Source organism: Oncorhynchus mykiss, chromosome 6 (assembly GCF_057628025.1).
Source record: "Oncorhynchus mykiss isolate SJ-2025 chromosome 6, ASM5762802v1, whole genome shotgun sequence".
In the NCBI taxonomy this organism is placed as follows: domain Eukaryota; kingdom Metazoa; phylum Chordata; class Actinopteri; order Salmoniformes; family Salmonidae; genus Oncorhynchus; species Oncorhynchus mykiss.
In genome coordinates, this window is record NC_143027.1 from 59,220,001 (window position 1) to 59,240,000 (window position 20,000).

Here is a 20,000-nt window from a genome sequence, read left to right on the forward strand (position 1 = left end):
ACTTTCAAATAGAGACAAAAAAAAAAGGTCACAATGGTGAGTTAATGATATGATTATAGCGTCCATGTAATGTTGGTAACCATGGCACCAGCTAAGAGAGGTTTGTGATCCAATGGAGCGGGAGCTAAGATTGGCACCATGAAAGCAGTTCAGTGTTTTTACACACCGCCGGAACGCCCTCAACTCAACTCAGCATAGTAATTACACATTAGGCTACTAGAACCCATCCAGAGGGTGGTTAAAAGTGTACTGTTTAATGGATATAGAATGTGGACGAGGGAGATCATAGTTTCAGATGAATGTGAGGCACTGAGCTCTATATAATGACGCCCTTTAGAACTGAACATGGGAGGGGATATTACGGGCCATCACACACGGACACGACAAACTTTCTCACCGATAGACCACACGCGTCATATCTTAAATAAAGAGAAAAACTCTGGATACAAAACACACAGTAGGAGTGGGACACGTTTGAAATGACGATGAGAATCCTGTTATGTGGAAGGCACAACAAGACACAGTTGGAAAGTGGAAATGCAGACATCACCTGAGATAAATCCGTCTCCGCTAAGCTCTAAAATTACAACCCTTTTCCCCCTCCTTTCCTTTTATTCGCTTCTGAGTAACGACTTCATCAGAAGATAATACGCAAAGCAACTTCACTGCTAAGTGCTTTTTTTCTCCCCTGAAAACATTGGCCCCGACCCAAGCGGAGGCGAGGGTGTTTTATGTATTACATTAATTTGTGCCGGAGACACAAGGTTTCACTGACGTTTTACAAGACGCTTGGTTGGAAAAGGCACTCCAAAACAATAGGACACGGTTCTGCTGTGACACTTCAGATGGCCTGAGGTTCTGCTAGAAGTCAGAGGGCCCTCCCGCTCCAGTCAACACACTCTCTGATACACGCACGCGCACATGCACACACTGCAGCAAACACAGCCACTTGAAGTTGAGAGTGTGTGTTGGAAGCAGATGGGGTGGTGAGAGGGGTGGGGGGTTGGTGAGACAGGTGAGAGGGAGGCAGTCCCAGTGTATTACAGACAAGGGCAGCAGTTCACACCACCTAGCTCTGCTGAGACGGTGAGGTGAAGACAGGGTGAGAGAAAGGGAGGATGAGGGGAACAGAGGGTGAGAGAAGGGGAGGATGAGGGGAACAGAGGGTGAGAGAAAGGGAGGATGAGGGGAACAGAGGGTGAGAGAAGGGGAGGATGAGGGGAACAGAGGGTGAGAGAAGGGGAGGTTGAGGGGAACAGAGGGTGAGAGAAGGGGAGGTTGAGGGGAACAGAGGGTGAGAGAAAGGGAGGATGAGGGGAACAGAGCGTGAGAGAAGGGGAGGTTGAGGGGAACAGAGGGTGAGAGAAAGGGAGGATGAGGGAAGAGAGGGTGAGAGAAAGGGGGGATGAGTGGAACAGAGGGTGAGAGAAAGGGAGGATGAGGGAAGAGAGGGTGAGAGAAAGGGAGGATGAGTGGAACAGAGGATGAGAGAAAGGGAGGATAAGGGAACAGAGGGTGAGGGAAAGGGAGGATGAGGGGAACAGAGGGTGAGAGAAAGGGAGGCTAAGGGAACAGAGGGTGAGGGAAAGGGAGGACGAGGGGAACAGAGGGTGAGAGAAAGGGAGGATGAGTGGAACAGAGGGTGAGAGAAAGGGAGGATAAGGGAACAAAGGGTGAGGGAAAGGGAGGATGAGCGGAACAGAGGGTGAGAGAAAGGGAGGATGAGGGGAATAGAGGGTGAGAGAAAGGGAGGATGAGGGGAAAAGAGGGTGAGAGAAAGGGAGGATGAGGGGAACAGAGGGTGAGAGAAAGGGAGGATGAGGGGAACAGAGGGTGAGAGAAAGGGAGGATGAGTGGAACAGAGGGTGAGAGAAAGGGAGGATGAGGGGAACAGAGGGTGAGAGAAAGGGAGGATGAGCGGAACAGAGGGTGAGAGAAAGGGAGGATGAGGGGAATAGAGGGTGAGAGAAAGGGAGGTGAGGGGAACAGAGGGTGAGAGAAAGGGAGGATGAGCAGAACAGAGGGTGAGAGAAAGGGAGGATGAGGGGAATAGAGGGTGAGAGAAAGGGAGGTGGGGGGGAACAGAGGGTGAGAGAAAGGGAGGATGAGGGAAATAGAGGGTGAGAGAAAGGGAGAATGAGCGGAACAGAGGGTGAGAGAAACGGAGGATGAGGGGAACAAGGGGTGAGGGAAAGGGAAAGGGAGGATGAGCGGAACAGAGGGTGAGAGAAAGGGAGGATGAGGGGAACAGAGGGTGAGAGAAAGGGAGGATGAGCGGAGCAGAGGGTGAGAGAAAGGGAGGATGAGGGGAACAGAGGGTGAGAGAAAAGGAGGATGAGCGGAACAGAGGGTGAGAGAAAGGGAGGATGAGAGAAGAGAGGGTGAGAGAAAGGGAGGATGAGTGGAACAGAGGGTGAGAGAAAGGGAGGATAAGGGAACAGATGGTGAGAGAAAGGGAGGATGAGCGGAACAGAGGGTGAGAGAAAGGGAGGATGAGTGGAACAGAGGGTGAGAGAAAGGGAGGATGAGCGGAACAGAGGGTGAGAGAAAGGGAGGATGAGGGGAACAGAGGGTGAGAGAAAGGGAGGATGAGCGGAACAGAGGGTGAGAGAAAGGGAGGATGAGGGGAACAGAGGGTGAGAGAAAGGGAGGATGAGGGGAATAGAGGGTGAGAGAAAGGGAGGTGAGGGGAACAGAGGGTGAGAGAAAGGGAGGATGAGCAGAACAGAGGGTGAGAGAAAGGGAGGATGAGGGGAATAGAGGGTGAGAGAAAGGGAGGTGGGGGGAACAGAGGGTGAGAGAAAGGGAGGATGAGGGGAACAAGGGGTGAGGGAAAGGGAGGATGAGCAGAACAGAGGGTGAGAGAAAGGGAGGATGAGGGGAATAGAGGGTGAGAGAAAGGGAGGTGGGGGGAACAGAGGGTGAGAGAAAGGGAGGATGAGGGGAACAGAGGGTGAGAGAAAGGGAGGATGAGGGAAACAAGGGGTGAGGGAAAGGGACGGCACCTCAGATGTATGTGGGGGGTAATGATGTGTATTTCTAACCACGCTCTCTTGAGCACCACCAGAGGGTGGGAGAAAGGGAGAATGAGGGAAGAGAGGGTGACCCTGGCCTGCTCAGTGATCCCCAGCATGTGCATTTGACCTACGACCCCTGTGTTTCCCCTTCAGAGATGGTGGTCATCAGAACTGTGCTCATGTGCACCTGTTCACTGGCAGATAATGATGGTGATCCCAACCACTGAAAGTGTGGATTTAGCTGTGAGTCGCTGGCTTGGGTCAGAGCATCTGTGGTCATCCGTAGACAGCTAAAGGAATAGCACTTCCCAAATCCCCATAGCCACAAAAGAGGAGATGGAGTGAGTCAGCCCTGAGACTGAAGCTGAGCACTTGATCCTCTCACTGGGAGATGGTATTTCAACAGGAAACCCTTCAGAAAACATGTAGACCTACCGATGCTGAACGTCTGAGCCTTTATATAGGTGCTGCTGCCGGTCAGTGATGATGCGACACCTAAACGTCAATCCCATTTTCATGATAATCGCTCACGACAAAAAAACTGAAATGGAATAACGCCGCTTGAGGTACAAGATAAACACCGAGAAAATGACAAAAACCTAACATATCCTGGGGCTAAGATAAAAATCGTTTAAACATATGACCTCTGTCATGATGCTTCCTTATGCTCTTACTGCTTTTGGTAGGATGGGCTTAAGCAGATTCTTTGGATGTGTAGGCCTGTGTGTAGCAACGGTAATTCAGACAGGCAGAAAGCATAAAGAGCCCAGTACACAGTGTCAGCTTGGATAGCGTCTCTCCTGTGCCGAGGGGCGACTAATCAGTGGCTTGTAAAGGCGACCGTGGAAGCCTAGGGGCACACATTTACCCCCACACACACAGCGGACACACACACAGCTGACCCACACACGCACATACACACACACGCACGCACGTACGTACGCACACACGCACAACTGCGACAGTTTGTTTCAGTCTGCATGGGGTCACCAAGATACCATGTGTTGGGAGGTTGATCCACAGACAGATTCCTGCACGCAACGTTAACATTAACGTGTCCTACACGGACCGAGTCTTCCTTCAGATGGGTCTGCCTCCAGTCTTCAGGGGTTAGGAAGGATAGGATAGGAGGGGCTGAGGATGGTTTGCTCCCCTCCCTCCACTCCCCACTGTAGCTAAATGAGGGTTGGGTATATGCATGAAATCAAATGTCCCCGGTCATAGCGTTCCCCTCCTAACGTTGGAGGATATAGGGAATGTCACAGTGGGAGATGGGTTGTTCTCCCCCTCCTCCTCTCGACCATTAAGTTCATCCATCTCACTGTCTATTTAGCGAGAAGGATCCTACTCAGGAGTGGTGGGGGAATAACGCAGAGAATGTCAGCTCAAGATAAACACCGGTGCGGTGAAGTGGCTCTCGCATGGCTGATGTGACGAGAGGGAAACTCGTGATTTGTATCCGTAGCCTTTAGTCTGAGAAAGCGTCTCACAACTGGACTGGCTCATCCCACAGGCAGGCGGCTTGTTCTGAGGCCAACATGAAAGGGATGCGTGTGGCTGCTTCATGCTCTCTCCCTCTCTCTCTCTCTCTCTCTCTCTAACCGCTTTCTTTTTTTCTGCTCCCTTTTTCTCTCTGTTTTATGGCCCTTCCTTTCTTCTCTCACTTCTCCCTCATTCTTCCTTCCCTTATTTCCCTTTAATGATGTGTCTTTCCCTACCTCAGGGCCAGTAATTTCCTAAATCGATGTTCTCTTTCTATCCTTCCCTCTCTCTGTTCTCTCTCTCTCTCTGTTCTCTCTCTCTGTTCTCTCTCTCTCTCTCTCTGTTCTCTCTCTCCCGCCGTCTATCTGTTCTCTGTTCTCTCTCTGTTCTCTCTCTCTCCCTCTCTACATTCTCCCTCTCTGTTCTCTATCTATTTCCTTCCCTCTCTCTATCTGTTCCCTGTTCTTTCTCTCTCTCTTTGTGTCTCTAGCTTCTTACTTGAGACATCTCAGTGTAGTCTGAGGCAGGGTTAAGGTCTAGATGACTTGAGTTTGTGTGTGAAATGAGGAGGGCGGGGCGATTGTGGGAGACTGTACCAGCGAGACATCAGTCGTAATTAATAAAGCTGGGCCGCACTAATTAAAACGCATGATTAATGCAACGGGGAGGATACATGGCACGGCACGGCACATCATCGTCTTCTGAGTCACAGTTCCACAGGCTCTGAGGGGGAAACACATGGAAGTGGATCTGAGATGGAGATAAAAGTGAGTCTTATGAACGAATCACAAGTGACCCCCCCCCCCCCCCCCCCCCCAAACAAACACAATAGCCTGATCTGACTAAGCTATCTTCACCATTTAAACAATGGCTTGCATAAAAAATCTCACTGTCTTGCTGGCACATACCATTCTGAGAACCATATGTTCCTTACAGCTGGGTGAGAGCGTGGTTGTCCGATGGTCATTTTGCATACAACCTTCACACAACTTTCTGGGAATGGTGCAGGATAGTTGCTTGGCTTTGGAACATCTAAGGAACTTGGTATTTCATTACGTTTTCACGGAACGTTCCCTAAAAGTTCAAAAATGGTTACTTTTCATTTAAATGTTGGTGATGTTCTAGGTACGTTCTCCAACTTGTTTGACATTGGCAACATTTGTCAAATAGTTCAAAGAACATTAAGAAACAAAGTTATTTTGTGGGACTTTCAGTACTTCAGCATACCCTTTCCTACATGTTTCCTCGGTGCCTCATTTGTAAATCGGGAGGTGCCGGGACAAAAAGTGAGTGAGAGTTCTGAGGTACCAGAAAGCACGAGAAAACAAAATCACCTTTATTACAAAGCATTGCATGCATATCATCGCATTTGCGTATTGGAATAGAGCAGTAGAGTGGAGGCACTTACCGAAGTTGGGAAACATTTTTAGTAGCCTAGGGCCTAGGAAAATGCAATTCCACATTTTTTTTTACATATAACTTTCATTTAACTAGGCAAGTCAGTTAAAAAAAAAAAACGTATTTATAATGATGGCCTACAGTGGGTTAACTGCCTTGTTCAGGGGAAGAACAACAGATTTTTATCTCATCAGCTCAGGGATCCGATCTAACAACCTTACGGTTACTGGCCCAATGCTCTAACCACTAGGCAACCTGCCGCCCCTACATGACTGGTGACTTTGCCTGAATCATTTTTAATACCGCACATTTTTTAGTTTATTTTACCGCACAGGCTACTTTGACACTGACAAACTGAGAATCTGCTATCAATGAAAAGGACCTTGTCTTGAATCCATCAGTAGCCTAGGCCTAGGTGTGTGGAGACCCACAATGTAGGCTACAATCAATATGAGGAGGAAGTCATAGTCCTAAACGTGCTTTCCAGTTCCACTGACTCGCCCAATGATGCGCAGCTCAGTCGCTGGTGATGCTCATGCCAAAAGCCCATCTCTCTCTCTCTCTCTCTCGCTCTCTCTCTCTCTCTCTCTCTCTCTCTCTCTCTCTCTCTTTCGTAAAACAATATTTGGAAGTTGATCAAATATTTTAGTAACCTACAGCACAGTCTTCTCTTTTCAGCAGGAGCCATTTGCTTTTCCGACTTGTGTTTTCCCTCATTTGTATTTGAAATATTGCGAAAGACCTGTTTTGTATGCGTGCTGTTTTTTCACTGCCAGATTTGCGCCAGATGTAGGCTATTTCTTGTTATTGGGCTACAAACCACAGCTAGGCAATTTTAAAAAAAAGAAGCTATTGATCCTATGTGGCTAAATGATAGGCCTTCTCATGAGGTAGTAGGCTATTCTGAATGATTTCATTTATTTCTGAACAGAGAGCAGTAATTCTATAACTTTAGCAAATGTATTTCAATTTATCAGGGATGCTGCAGTTCCTTCAGAACCCTTTGCTCGGCTATGATTCTATAAGAAAAGAAATGATAAAGTGCAATGCTGGAGAGATGAGAGTTGCAGGTTCATGTCTATCAGAGCAGAGAGGGAGAGAGATCATAGAAAGTGAATCTCATTCTAGTTATGTGAGAGATCCTGGAGCGCTTCTCACACAGCCAAGGCCACATGTTGGTCTCAAACATAGTTTACAATGTTGGGCAAACCATAAACCCGAACCAAATCAACTCTCAGAATATTAGGCCTGGGCTGAAAATATCATTTTTCATATAGTTTTTTTTGTGGGGGTTGGAGAATTAAGGAAAAGGCTAATCTAATCAACTTTGATCGCTTTTATTATATTTTTGACATTACAAAAGGTGGAAATTATTTGTCATGCCATGAGTGGTACCGGATCCAACAAAATAGGTTAATGAAAAAAAACTGACCAAAACGGAGAGGTGCCGGATCCTGTTCTGGCAGAATCTGGCTAAAATTAAGCATAGGGTTTTCTCATGGTTCTATTTAAAGTCATATTGTTCCAAGATCTTTAAGAAAACTTTCCACAAAAACCACAAGAAAACTTTAGTAACGTTCAGAGAACGTTCTGAGAATGTTATATAAAAACATACATTCCGTTCTCAGAACGTAAAGAAAACTTTCCATAAAAACCACAAGAAAACATTAGTAACATTCAGAGAACATTCTAAACTCAGCAAAAAAAGAAACGTCCTCTCACTGTCAACTGCGTTGATTTTCAGCAAACTTAACATGTGGAAATATTTGTATGAACATAACAAGATTCAACAACTGAGACATGAACTGAACAAGTACCACAGACATGTGACTAACAGAAATTGAATAATGTGTCCCTGTACAAAGGGGTGGTCAAAATCAAAAGTAACAGTCAGTAGCTGGTGTGGCCACCAGCTGCATTAAGTACTGCAGTGCATCTGCAGATGTTACCCCACTCTTCCAGCAAGGCACCTGCAACTTCCCGGACATTTCTGAAGGGAAAGGCCCTAGCCCTCACCCTCCGATCCAACAGATCCCAGACGTGCTCAATGGGATTGAGATCCGGGCTCTTCGCTGGCCAGGGCAGAACACTGACATTCCAGTCTTGCAGGAAATCACGCACAGAACGAGCAGTATGGCTGGTGGCATTGTCATGCTGGAGGGTCATGTCAGGATGAGCCTGCAGGAAGGGTACCACATGAGGGAGGAGGATGTCTTCTCTGTAACGCACAGCGTTTAAATTGCCTGCAATGACAACAAGCTCAGTCTGATGATGCTGTGACACACTGTCCCAGACCATGACGGACCCTCCACCTCCAAATAAATCGATCCCGCTCTAGTGTACAGGCCTTGGTGTAACGCTCATTCCTTCGATGATAAACGCGAATCTGACCATCACCCCTGGTGAGACAAAACCGCGACTCGTCAGTGAAGAGCACTTTTTGCCAGTCCTGTCTGGTCCAGCGACAGTGGGTTTGTGCCATTGGCAACATTGTTGCCGATGATATCTGGTGAGGACCTGCCTTATAACAGGCCTACAAGCCCTCAGTCCAGCCTCTCTCAGCCTATTGCGGACAGTCTGAGCACTGATGGAGGGATTGTGCGTTCCTGGTGTAACTCGGCAGTTGTTGTTGCCATTCTGTACCTGTCCCGCAGGTGTGATGTTCGGACATACCAATCCTGTGCAGGTGTTGTTAAACATGGTCTGCCACTGCGAGGACGATCAGCTGTCCGTCCTGTCTCCCTGTAGCTCTGTCTTAGGCATCTCACAGTACGGACATTGCAATTTATTGATCTGCAGTCCTCATAACTCCTTGCAGCATGCCTAAGGCACGTTCACACAGATGAGCAGGGACCCTGGGCATCTTTCTTTTGGTGTTTTTTAGAGTCAGAAGAAAGGCCTCTTTAGTGACTTAGTTTTCAAAACTTTGACCTTAATTGCCTACCGTCTGTAAGTTGTTAGTGTGTTAACGACCGTTCCACAGGTGCATGTTCTTAATTGTTTATGGTTCATTGACCAAGCATGGGAAACAGTGTTTAAACCCTTTACAATGAAGATCTGTGACGTTTTGGGGATTTTAACGAATTATCTTTGAAAGACAGGGTCCTGAAAAGGGGACGTTTCTTTTTTTGCTGAGTCTATATTGTGTACTTAAAAGGCTGTAGCTACGAATACTGAGTTTTCACCCCGTCTCACCCCTTTCCCGCCCCTACGGAAACATCTTTCTCAAAGCTAAGGATCCAGATCACTTTATGCGCTTGTGTTATTTTACGCACAATACGTAGCTACTGCACACACTCCACCTCCCGTTACATTTCTCTGTTTACTCACCCTCTTCTGAACCATGATGATGTAGCCTATGTCTCCGCCTCATATTTCTGAACAACTAAAATAAAAAAAAATCTGCAGCGATTAGAACGAACATTCCCAAAAATATTTATTGCAGGTTATACAACTTTGTGTCTGTTGTAACGGATATTGCAGTTGCTCAAGCAGGATGCAGTCTCTACACATTGCATTGGAGCAAAAACAATCAGTGTTTTGTGTGATGGTGTAGCCTAATCGTTATACTTTCTGCCATATCGTAGCCACGAGCCAGAGTTCTTGAAAAAAGAATGTATCTCCCCACTTGAGTTTTGCGTTGGGCAAAAACCTGTCTGCGTTTGAACTACTCAATGATCATGCAAGTACCGCACGAGTAGGCTACCTAGCTGTTCCACCTCTATGTTGACTGCCTGTATGAGTCTTGTTTGTGTTTGGTATGCTTGCCTAAACATACTGTTGCAACAGACAACAAAGTGTGTGTGAACATGTCCATCGTGTCTTTTGTGTAGGCTACAACATGAAGTCGTGCTTGAGGCATTGAATGCATAGTTCGAAAAATGTTGACCGTATCTTTAGTGTCAAACATGAAGTTTCCCACTCCATGTCAATCAGGGGGAAGTGGCAGTGGAACAGTGGGAGCACTGAGCAGAAGCTACTGTATGTTTTTAAAAAAAACACTCCCTGCAACCTGAAAATAAATGTTCCCAGAACAGACAAAATGTTCACTTCCGTTCTCAGAATGTTTCAACAACGTTCAGTTTTACCGGTCAGGAAACATATGGCTTTCGTTCCCACAACCAATGTGAAACAAAAAACATATGTTCCCACAACTTCCAAGGAGCCAAATATGCTAGCTGGGATAGCATGTGCTCAAGCACAATGCGAAGGTTATTTTTGAATGTTCAATTAAACGTGCTGTTGTCACCAAGCTAGACAATTTGGTTCCTTGAACGTCTTTTTAAACATGCGCTGAGAAGGTTCCAAAGCAAAGCAACTATCCTGCACCATTCCCAGAAAGTTGTGGGAAGTTTGTGTGCAAAAAAATAACCATAGGACAGGCACACGCTCACCATGATCATGAGCAACATGTGCTTTTCAGAACGTTATGTGCTACCTGGGATGCCTATTTGGCTTCACAATAGATGGACTCCAATTGAGAAAAGAACTTCAACCACAGTTTCTGTTTCTATAAATAATACTACACACCCACAAAAAGTCCAACAAATATGTTGGTGGCATAACATTACAATCTGCCCTTTTACAGTGGGAGTCTGTTTAAACTGTAGTATTTCAGTATTGGTGTAAGTCAATGCCTAGCAAAGACCACACACTACAGTGAAAGCAGAGACTGTACAGTACTTTACTGTAGGAAAAGCCTCCTAATGACTTGACCATGTGTGTCTGGCGAGGCCTGTGATTCAGTTCCCTGCTGGTGACATCACTGCAGACTGATAGCGTGGGCTTTAACTAGGTGATCTCATCTCTTCTTCATTTTTTTTAAACATTTAAACAGACACTCCTATCCAGAGTGACTTATGGGAGCAATTAGGGTTAAGTGCCTTGCTCAAGGGCACACCGACAGATTTTTCACCTAGTCGTCTCGGGGATTTCTTTAACAGCAACCTTTCAGTTACTGGTCCAACGCTCTTAACCGCTGGGCTACCTGCAGCCCCAGCATGCAGCTCAAAGCCTTATTCCAGCAGTCTAACGTCATTAACATCTATATGTTGTGTCTCTCTATCTGTGGCATTATCAGAGAAATTGATATAACAGCGTAGTGTTAGTGACAGGACATGATAACTCAGTGGTCAACCCCATTTAACTCTAAATATACAGAGACATGAGAAATGCGGGCACTTCCTAAATGCTGGAGAAGACGATCTGTCATTTTGCATCCTTATCTGTTCTAAGTAGGTTTACTGTAAGGTGTGCACGTCAGAGGTGGCTTGCATTAGGAAAACAAAACAAAAATGGCCAGTATTTCCCTTTTTTTTATTTGTGCTTGGTTCCCTGTTTGTCTGGTTCTCATTGGGGGTAAACATTTGTTCCAGTTGTAGATCTTGGAGAGCTGGAACATGAATCACAGACGAGGAGAGGAAACCACACTGACAGCTGCAGCTCATTACCGGCACTATTACTGATATAGGGGGCTGCTGGGGGAAATTCCTCCTGCCACAGAAAGCGTTCCTGTTTACCATACACCGCCTAGGATCAGGACCTACACACACACACCCACCCAGACATACTGTACCAAAACACACAGGCAAATGCACACGCTGCATATATAGAAGCATGCACAGACACACTGCATGCACTCACATATGCACACGCACACGCACACGCACACGCACACACACACACACACACACACACACACACAAAAACACACACACCCTCTCCTCTTTCTATCTCTCTCCTTATCTTCCTCCATCCCTCACTCTCCCTCCCTCCATCCCTTCCTCCCTCTCTGTCTTCCTTTCTACCTATTGCACTCCCTACTTGTCCCTCTGTCTATTTCTCACTCCATCCCTCCCTCCCTCTATCACTCTCTCTTGCTCTCTCTCTCTGTCTTTACTCACCATAAGGAAGGATTGACTCACAGCAGTACTCCATGTCACATGGCTTATCCGAAACCCACAACTCAGTCAACTTGACATAGTTGTACTTCTTATGTTTGATTTTCATACAAGCATATTTGTTTAAACACATATTAACAAGCGGCAAAATATCTTCATCCAGTGAAAATGAATTAGAAGTTCGCCAACACATTAAATGTATTAATAGGCTGGGGTCGATTCTATTCAAATTCAGTCAAATCTGGAATAAACTGAAATTCCAATTCCAAATCTTTGTCATTGAAACATGTTAAGGAAAATGGAAAATGTCAGTTTACTATCTAAATTGACTGAATTGGAATCAAATTGACCCAAACCCCCCAAAAAACAAACCATGAAAGTTTCAGCAACACATTACGCTGAGAAAAGGCAATGCATTTTCTGCCGCGTCGTTCAACTCAATCGATGTGCTTGAATAAAATGAGAGCATACTGCAACGTCTCCGATGGAACAACACTGACACAACAACATTGTATACTAGGCAACACTGCTCTCCACCTCATTGGGGAGGAACCTAGGTCTATTTCCTGTATTGCAGACCGGATCAACAACTAAACTGCTGAAACAACAGCAGTGTTAGGTCTGGCTGTGACACAGGCTCACTTGATCCAATGGGTTATTAATGAATTCATTTCTCACCATTCCCCCCCAAAAACATAAATCAAGCACAGCAAAACACCACCTTGTATTCTGACTTGTCCAACCCTCTTTGACCTCTGCCATTTTTTTTTATCTCATTTTGGTTTAACTTTGTAGATCAGACTTTAATTTTGAAGCGGGTCTCTGGGACAGTGATGAATAGGGTACATCAAGGAGGGCTTAAATTACCCTCTCCCTGGTGGCTAGCGGCCGGGAGGGTTGGAGGGGGAGGCTTGGTGACCTAGTAACAGACAGAGAAAGAGGGCTGGTCAGCACTTGCCCTCTCAACCCTGCAAGCTCGCACAGCACACCCGAGCTATGGAAAGGAGGGAGGACACTGGGAGACAGAAGACAATACCTGCATCCACTACCTATAACATTCCATTTCTGTGTTTTCACAGTCAAAGTGCAGGATATGTCTTGTGGTGATGACTTTGACTGACTTTTGAGTTGGTTTGGATGATAACTCTGCCCTAAATTGGAGTTGGCCAATTATGCTAACAGCTGCGAAAAACTGTGATAAATCATTTTATTTAAATAAATTGTGACAAAAATAATTTCATATTTTATTTCATATTTTACCTCTGAACATGGAAAATGGTCGCTGGCAATCACCTTTTCTTCTTCTAAAGAAAAAAGGTAGATTCATGAACTTTGACCTGAGGAGTATGCAGCCTGGATGCATTGGGAAGGGGAGGTAGAACTTAATAAATAAATACAAATCCGTACACATTTATATTACTGATCTCAGAAATACCAATAGGCTTAAAGTCCTCTTTCCACACATTAGAATTTCCTTTGCCAGAAGCATCTTGTTTCCACTATAGACACCAAATACTTCGACTCTTATGCTAGGAGGCTTTAGCCAATCCCTTCCTTGCGAATTTTATACAGTCTACTAGGAACAAGTGTGCCGTGAAGCTGAATGGATCAGGCGAGCGCACTCTCTTCGCCAATGTGATCACTATCAAATCCCTGATGGTGCACGGGCTCAGAGATATATAAAAACACTATTTACAAATCCCATTCTTATCTATTCATGCTCCAGTTCTCTTTATTTCCCAAATATCCGTTTTTAGGAGGAAGAAAAGTATACACATGGCTGAAAGCCCATCCTCGACCCCAGGACCAAGAGTAGGTTTTGCAACTGTGTGATGCGCGCCTCCATGGGTCCCGCAGCACTTCTATCATATGACCTACCCTGGTACAGCGCAGCTGACTCCGACGCCACGGCGGGAGTCTATTGCAAATATTCCCGGGGGAGCTAAGGTCACAGTAGCGGCAATTATAAACCTTTATGCGTAAAATATGTTATCTCAAACTGCAGGTTATAATGGCTTTTATGTAAGCCTCTGGTGAGTTTGTGAAAGTGATGGTCCACCACTCTCTGTGTGCTCCAAATACCGCTGTAGCTAATTATTTGCCACTTGCTCGGCTGCGTAAACTCGAGAGGTCCTACAACACAGTTGGTGGGTGAATGCAGTAAATAACCATACCGGTATCATGTTGGTAACGTTGTCCTGCCCTGACAGGGTACATTGGTCAAATAAGTTAGTTTGGTCTATGGACATATCGTAGGCCTACTGAAATTCCCAATATCCAACGTGGGCTAGATATATTTACCAAATGTGGTGCAACGAATGGAATTAAAAATTAATTAACAATATGCTATTTGATCAATGTAGTTGCATTGCTTGTTCTTTGGGATTTTAGGCTGGGTTCTGTATTAGCACTTTGTGACATCAGCTGATGTAAAAAGGGCTTAAAAATTACATTAACATGTTGCTTGATTGATTGATAGATGGATTATTAAAAAAATTACAAAAACAAATTCAAATGTATATAATTTCAGTGTTTTTGAAACAAAAATAGTCAACGGGGTTACATTATAATGGTAAAGCCCAGGTATGTGTGGAAAAAAAGTGATGCGCACAGTGGATACACACGGTGCCACCCCCAAAATAATTATTCAAGCAGTAGAAAAAGCACAGTAAATTAGACGGACTCAGAAGCAACTTTTGATGAATTACCTTTGGGGGGCAAGCCTATTCTATAGCACCACCGAAGTCTTAAACCATCAAATATATATCGAGTTGACTAAAACGAGAAAACAAGTTTGATCGGTATGGAATAAAATAGCACCACGTTTAGCCAACACAATAATAGTAACAATTACAAGAGTACCAGATTTGACCAAAGACAAATGTCTAGGCCAAATGATTTATAGTCATTAACAAAACTTGGCATTAGAGTCAACATGCGACAGGCTACCAAAAATCATATGAAACGTCCAGGTGGGGTTCTGATTCTTCTCTAACACTGATTTGATCATCATGAAATCTTTGATACGTCTCTGTCTTATTGTCCCTAAAGGAAAAGGGAGATCTAACGATAGTTAGAAAGATCCAAAACAGGTGTTGGAGTAGCGGGGGCGTTATGAGGGAAGTTGCTCCAAGCTCTGAGTAACAAAATGGAGTTGAAAGTTAACAAATTAATATCACAAATATATATCAAGAAAAGTATCTCACTTTTAACTTAGCATATGTGCATATGGAAATTGACTAAATGTATTAAACACATTGGAAATTAAACAGACATTTTTCCCCGTGTTTTTGTCTATAAAGTATGTTACAAGGTAAGGTCTGCAAAAAAAATGCTGTCTGTGCCATGCGTGGGCGTTATAAAACCAATAATTATAGCTGTCCGATTTTTTTCTTCTGTAGCCTATTATGAACAAGAATGTGCGAGCATAAAACCAGCTTCATAGCCTAAAAGTTATCATAAGTTGACTTAATGAACAGACCCATTATTGTTGTGCATGTGCATACAAATACACTTTACCTTGATAATTGCACAGTAGAAAACAGTATCTGAACAGAAATATAAATGCATTTGCCTCTACAGAAACCATGGTCACTCGAATCATTATCACAGTTACAAACAGAGGTGGTGGTGATTAAAGTTACATGTCAACGAGCAATAAAGGGCAAGACGCTAAATATGTGCCCTCTCCCCCCCATCTCTCTCTCTCTTTCCATGTCTGTCTTCTGTCCCACACATACAAACACAAACACACACGCGCGCACACACACACACACGCACGCACGCGCGCGCGCACACACACACACTCACAGAGAGAGACACACACATGTACCAGAGGGTAATTTACTGTAAGATACTTATCGAGAGAATGACTGCACTTTTTGCAATATTAAGGATAAGGAGTAGGCCTTAGCTAGAATAAATAAACAAAAGTCCCACAGAAGCCTACCAAGCAAAGCTCGCAGCCTTAGTTTTCAAATAAAGGGTAATTCCAAAATATATTTTCATGTTTTTTTAATCATAATAATAAACATGAAATACTGTTGTAGTTAACAAACTCCTAACAACAGAACAAACATCAGTAAGAACAATCATTTTTTTGGCATGCTTCTTCTATACTTCTGGTTTACTGAATATATATATAAAGTTACGTTTAAATAATCATAAACGTCATTATAATTCCAACTTTTTAAGGAATCCATATCTGAAGAAAAGAGTTGCAGTTAGCCTCGTCACATCCCTTCAAATCTAAATATAGGCTTAAATGTGCTACACTGCTAAACATGGAAACTAACTCTAACTGTATGAATCACAAGCTTCAACTTTTGTTTTAGCGGGAAAAAATATTGCGGTCTTTTTTAATTCAGTAGACCTATCCAAAGCTGTAATGGCATGCACGTTTGGCCTAACCTGTGAACATAATGGCCTGAATCATATATCTGCAAACAGAATGAGGGATATGACGAATTTCTATTTGGCATTGAAAACAACGAATGAGGCAGAAACATGTTCAAGATAAATCATATTAATTAAAACAATAGCGTTTTGTGACGTTAATCTTGAAGTTGAAATGCTGTACTGGTCACTCACTCGTAGCCACACACACACACACACACACACACACACACACACACACACACACACACACACACACACACACACACACACACACACACACACACACACACACAAACAAACAAATGGGCATAATTGACATCTTTACATTTTACTTCACGATACCATTTTATTTTATCATGTATTGTAGCCTTTACTTATGCCATTGGCACACTATTTTCAATAGAGAGAGCGAATGATTAAGAGTAGATTAGAAATGTAACCGAATACTGAACTGAAAGTAAAGTAACGCCAAGAGAACGGTCAAGTTATCGAATTGCTATGCACTATGTACTACTGTAAAATTGTATGCAAAAAAAGAAAATCTCACATTCTTCAACATTGTCTTGGAAACAGGTTGCATCATTCTCAGCAGTATATTTCATAATAGGCCTATTGAACACTGTACAGATGTACAGACAATCCTTTCCAGTTGTCCTCCACAACTCATTTAGTCCTCAGCACCATTAGGAGATATCAGTCAGCCTATCTCAAGTAAAGCGCTTTATTGCGCTTTGCCTTTTGGTGCGTTCCCAAAAAGCACCACTTTTACGCGTCTTTACGCACAAACCAAATACAACTTTGGATTGGATGTTTTTAGTCCATTTGAGACAAAACGTGTATATGGTTTCCATAGTTTGCATTAAAAAAACATAGTGATTCTTTCAGGTAGCAGTGGCTTTCCAGAGTTGACAGTAGGCTTCAGACGACTAGAGGCAGAGAGGCGCACAGCTTTACATAGCCCACTGTCTCAATGCAATGCTAGTGAAAAGCTACCGATTGCATCAAATCTGCATTGATTCCCTTTTGATTTCTTGTATTAGGACATGAGAATGTCGACCATTAGACCACTGAAAACCTCCAGATTGTTGACCAAAGCGAATGTGTCAGAAATGAAGAGGCGCTATGCGGAGGCTGTTGTGTCTACTGAGAGGGGTATGGTCGGTGCGAGTGTGCAGAGCGTGTGACACTGATGGATGCGCCAATGGTTAGACGGACAGATGCTTGGGCGGATCTAACGGCATGCAGTGGTGTAGTGGCATACGCAGCGAGATTAGGCTAAAACATCCGGAATCAGTGAAAGACTGTTCTTTCTCGTCCCCCAACAAGCCTGGCGAACGGAAAGGAGATCTTGTTCCTATCGAGCGACTCCCCTGCCGGTCAGATATTTCTGACTATTGACTAGCATGAGACTGGGAAACCACCACACGGCAAAGACACGGACACACACATCTGGCAGAAGAAAAAAATCATTTGACAACTTACCGTGTTCTGGTTTTCAAGAAAATAATTTGCGCCCACAGTCATAACCTTTGCAGCAGACAGCGGACCAATTGTAGTCGATCTTGAAGATGATCTGAAAAAGATGGACAATTTATCCACGTTCCCCCTAAATAATACAGAAAATTATCTGTAAGTTTTTTCTTTACTGTGAGGGAAACATTTTAAAGAAAAAGCTGATAGTGTCTGTGATGGTCCCAAATCTGAAGGATGGGGATGTGTGCATCATTTTGATCTTACCGTTAAAAAAAACTAGCCTATTATTCTTTCCATTCTGTATCAACAAAAACAAGGAGAGCGCATGATTCGGATTTTGTGCCTGACTCACTTGAACAGAAGAAGGGATCTTGCAGTAAGGAAGACTCGTCTGATTCGCTGTTGCCGTTTTAAATAGCTGCTATCAGCCACACAAAGAAGGGGGAAAAGTGCTATTAGCAGCCAAGAAAGTGTTTGGCAATAGCTGCTGATCCATGCTCTCAGAGCAGCTGAGGCACAGCACGAGTCCATCCCCTCCTTCTGATGTACATTATTACAACAAGGGATACCCAATCAAGCACGTATCTCATCGATTCGAACTGCTCTCAGTGGATTTTGAACGCGCTTGGACAAAATAACAGAGCGAGCCAGCGTGTGGGCGACAAGTCCGTCCATCTCTTCTTTCAACGTTTGTCTTTATCGCTCTATCTTAAAACAATATATATATATATGTTGATGTTTTAAGGGGACTTGGAAACACTGGGATTTTCATACGATGGCTACAGCGACGCTGAGATGCTGCCTTGCTGGTTTTTAAATTGCGTGTGATTACCAGAATCAAACTCCTCATGGATAACGCAGTAAACCAACCGATTGAGTAAGTATGCCATTAACATCTAGTCAACATAAAGATAGTCCAATAGCCCAGGGAAGAATACAATGTTTTGTTTCCATGTGTAGCCAAAGAGTGGAACGGTGCTCTCCTCCTTACAGTTATGCTATTGTATCAGCATTTGGTCTCCAGCATGCATGGATGACTTTTGAAAATGCCCATGAATGATTTCTATCAAATAGCAAAGCTTACTTTTTTATTCTGTATAGACTGTATAGTTCGCATCAGACACCGTTATGGGGCTGCGGTGAGGGACAGCAGACATGTGATGCTTATATGACAAGAGCTGGCTAGCCATTGGAGGTGCAAGGCACAATAAATGTGACAGCGCTTGATGTTTGCCCCTGTTTGCAGACTTTGAGTGACGCGTTCATTTCGTTTTCCTTTAAGCTTGCCTGTTGCAGCCTCCAACACGGAGTGAGAATCACATTGAGGCTGAAGATTTTTTTTCCCCCACCACTGTACTCCCGGTCTCAAACACACTGTGATATCCAAGTCGAACAGGAAAAAGAAAAAAACGCTTGTTCTTCTTCATCTTCAGATCTACCCTTTCTTCAATGTCTGCATTTTTGTTTGAAAACTGCCGATCTATGTCAGCCTTCTGAAAGCGCCCCGGGTACCGTGTAAGGAAGCGCCTCTATCAAAGAAGAGCGGACCAGCTAGGGATCTCTGGGGCTAGAGAAGAACTCTTCAGAACCCCGAAATAAGCATGCCGCGGAGGAAACAGCAAGCGCCCCGGCGTGCAGCAGGTACGATTCTATGATATGCATGTTATCACCTCTCTTTTTACTACGACTGCTGCGGTATTTCTATTGCCTTCACTCTGGTCCTACCATGTATAGTACTGAATCATGTTCGTGTAGCTACATTGTAGCGTAGGCTACTGTGGGAGGAAATGGCAAATTCCCATCCACTCAAAGAGGGATGGTTAGGCTACTAGCTATTAGTTTTTTTGTACTTTCCCTTTGAAGGGGATGTGCTTTTTTTTTTTACAACCACGTAGACCACGTTTGATACTAGCCACGTATTATTTTAATAGTGATCTGCATTATCAGCATACTTACATAGCCCATTAGGCTACATAGCCTAGTTATTGGCAACATTGTTTAAATGTTCTCAGTATATAATTTTTTCCAACTTCTGGGGCAACAATGATTCCATTCGATGAACGATCTGCTCACAACAGTTCTCGGAAGACATAAAAGGTTTCCAGGCCGTAGCTCTATCCGACTAGTCAAAGACAACTTTAGCTTTGATAGGTCTCTCCCTTTTACCCTATTTTAGCCTACTCTCCCTTCCTCCCTCCGTAGGGTGCAGATATTGACTCCTTGAATTAGAGATCTATAAAGAAGCGCAAGGAAAAGGGGGCTCGTGTCAGCTGACTGTCATGATTTCCTTTGATGCTAGTTTGGGGCTTTGTGCATGCTAAAACATTTGATC

At 44.2% G+C, this 20,000-nt stretch overlaps 1 protein-coding gene and 1 long non-coding RNA gene across 2 annotated transcripts in view; one reads left to right on the forward strand and one right to left on the reverse strand.

Annotated features, from left to right (window-relative positions):
- The window catches only part of LOC118964913 (uncharacterized), a 21,978-nt gene extending 3,861 nt beyond the window's left edge, over positions 1-18,117 (reverse strand). The window contains exons 1-2 of the long non-coding RNA XR_016496780.1: positions 18,021-18,117; positions 17,678-17,768 (exon numbers count right to left, since the gene is read on the reverse strand). This is a non-coding gene — a long non-coding RNA (uncharacterized LOC118964913). The remainder of the gene's footprint in view (positions 1-17,677; positions 17,769-18,020) is intronic.
- tshz3b (teashirt zinc finger homeobox 3b) overlaps positions 17,116-20,000 on the forward strand; it is a 35,722-nt gene continuing 32,837 nt past the window's right edge. The window contains exons 1-2 of the mRNA XM_090238427.1: positions 17,116-18,545; positions 18,951-19,309. Of these exons, the coding sequence (XP_090094553.1) occupies positions 19,270-19,309 (40 nt within the window). The 5' untranslated portion in view covers positions 17,116-18,545; positions 18,951-19,269. The remainder of the gene's footprint in view (positions 18,546-18,950; positions 19,310-20,000) is intronic.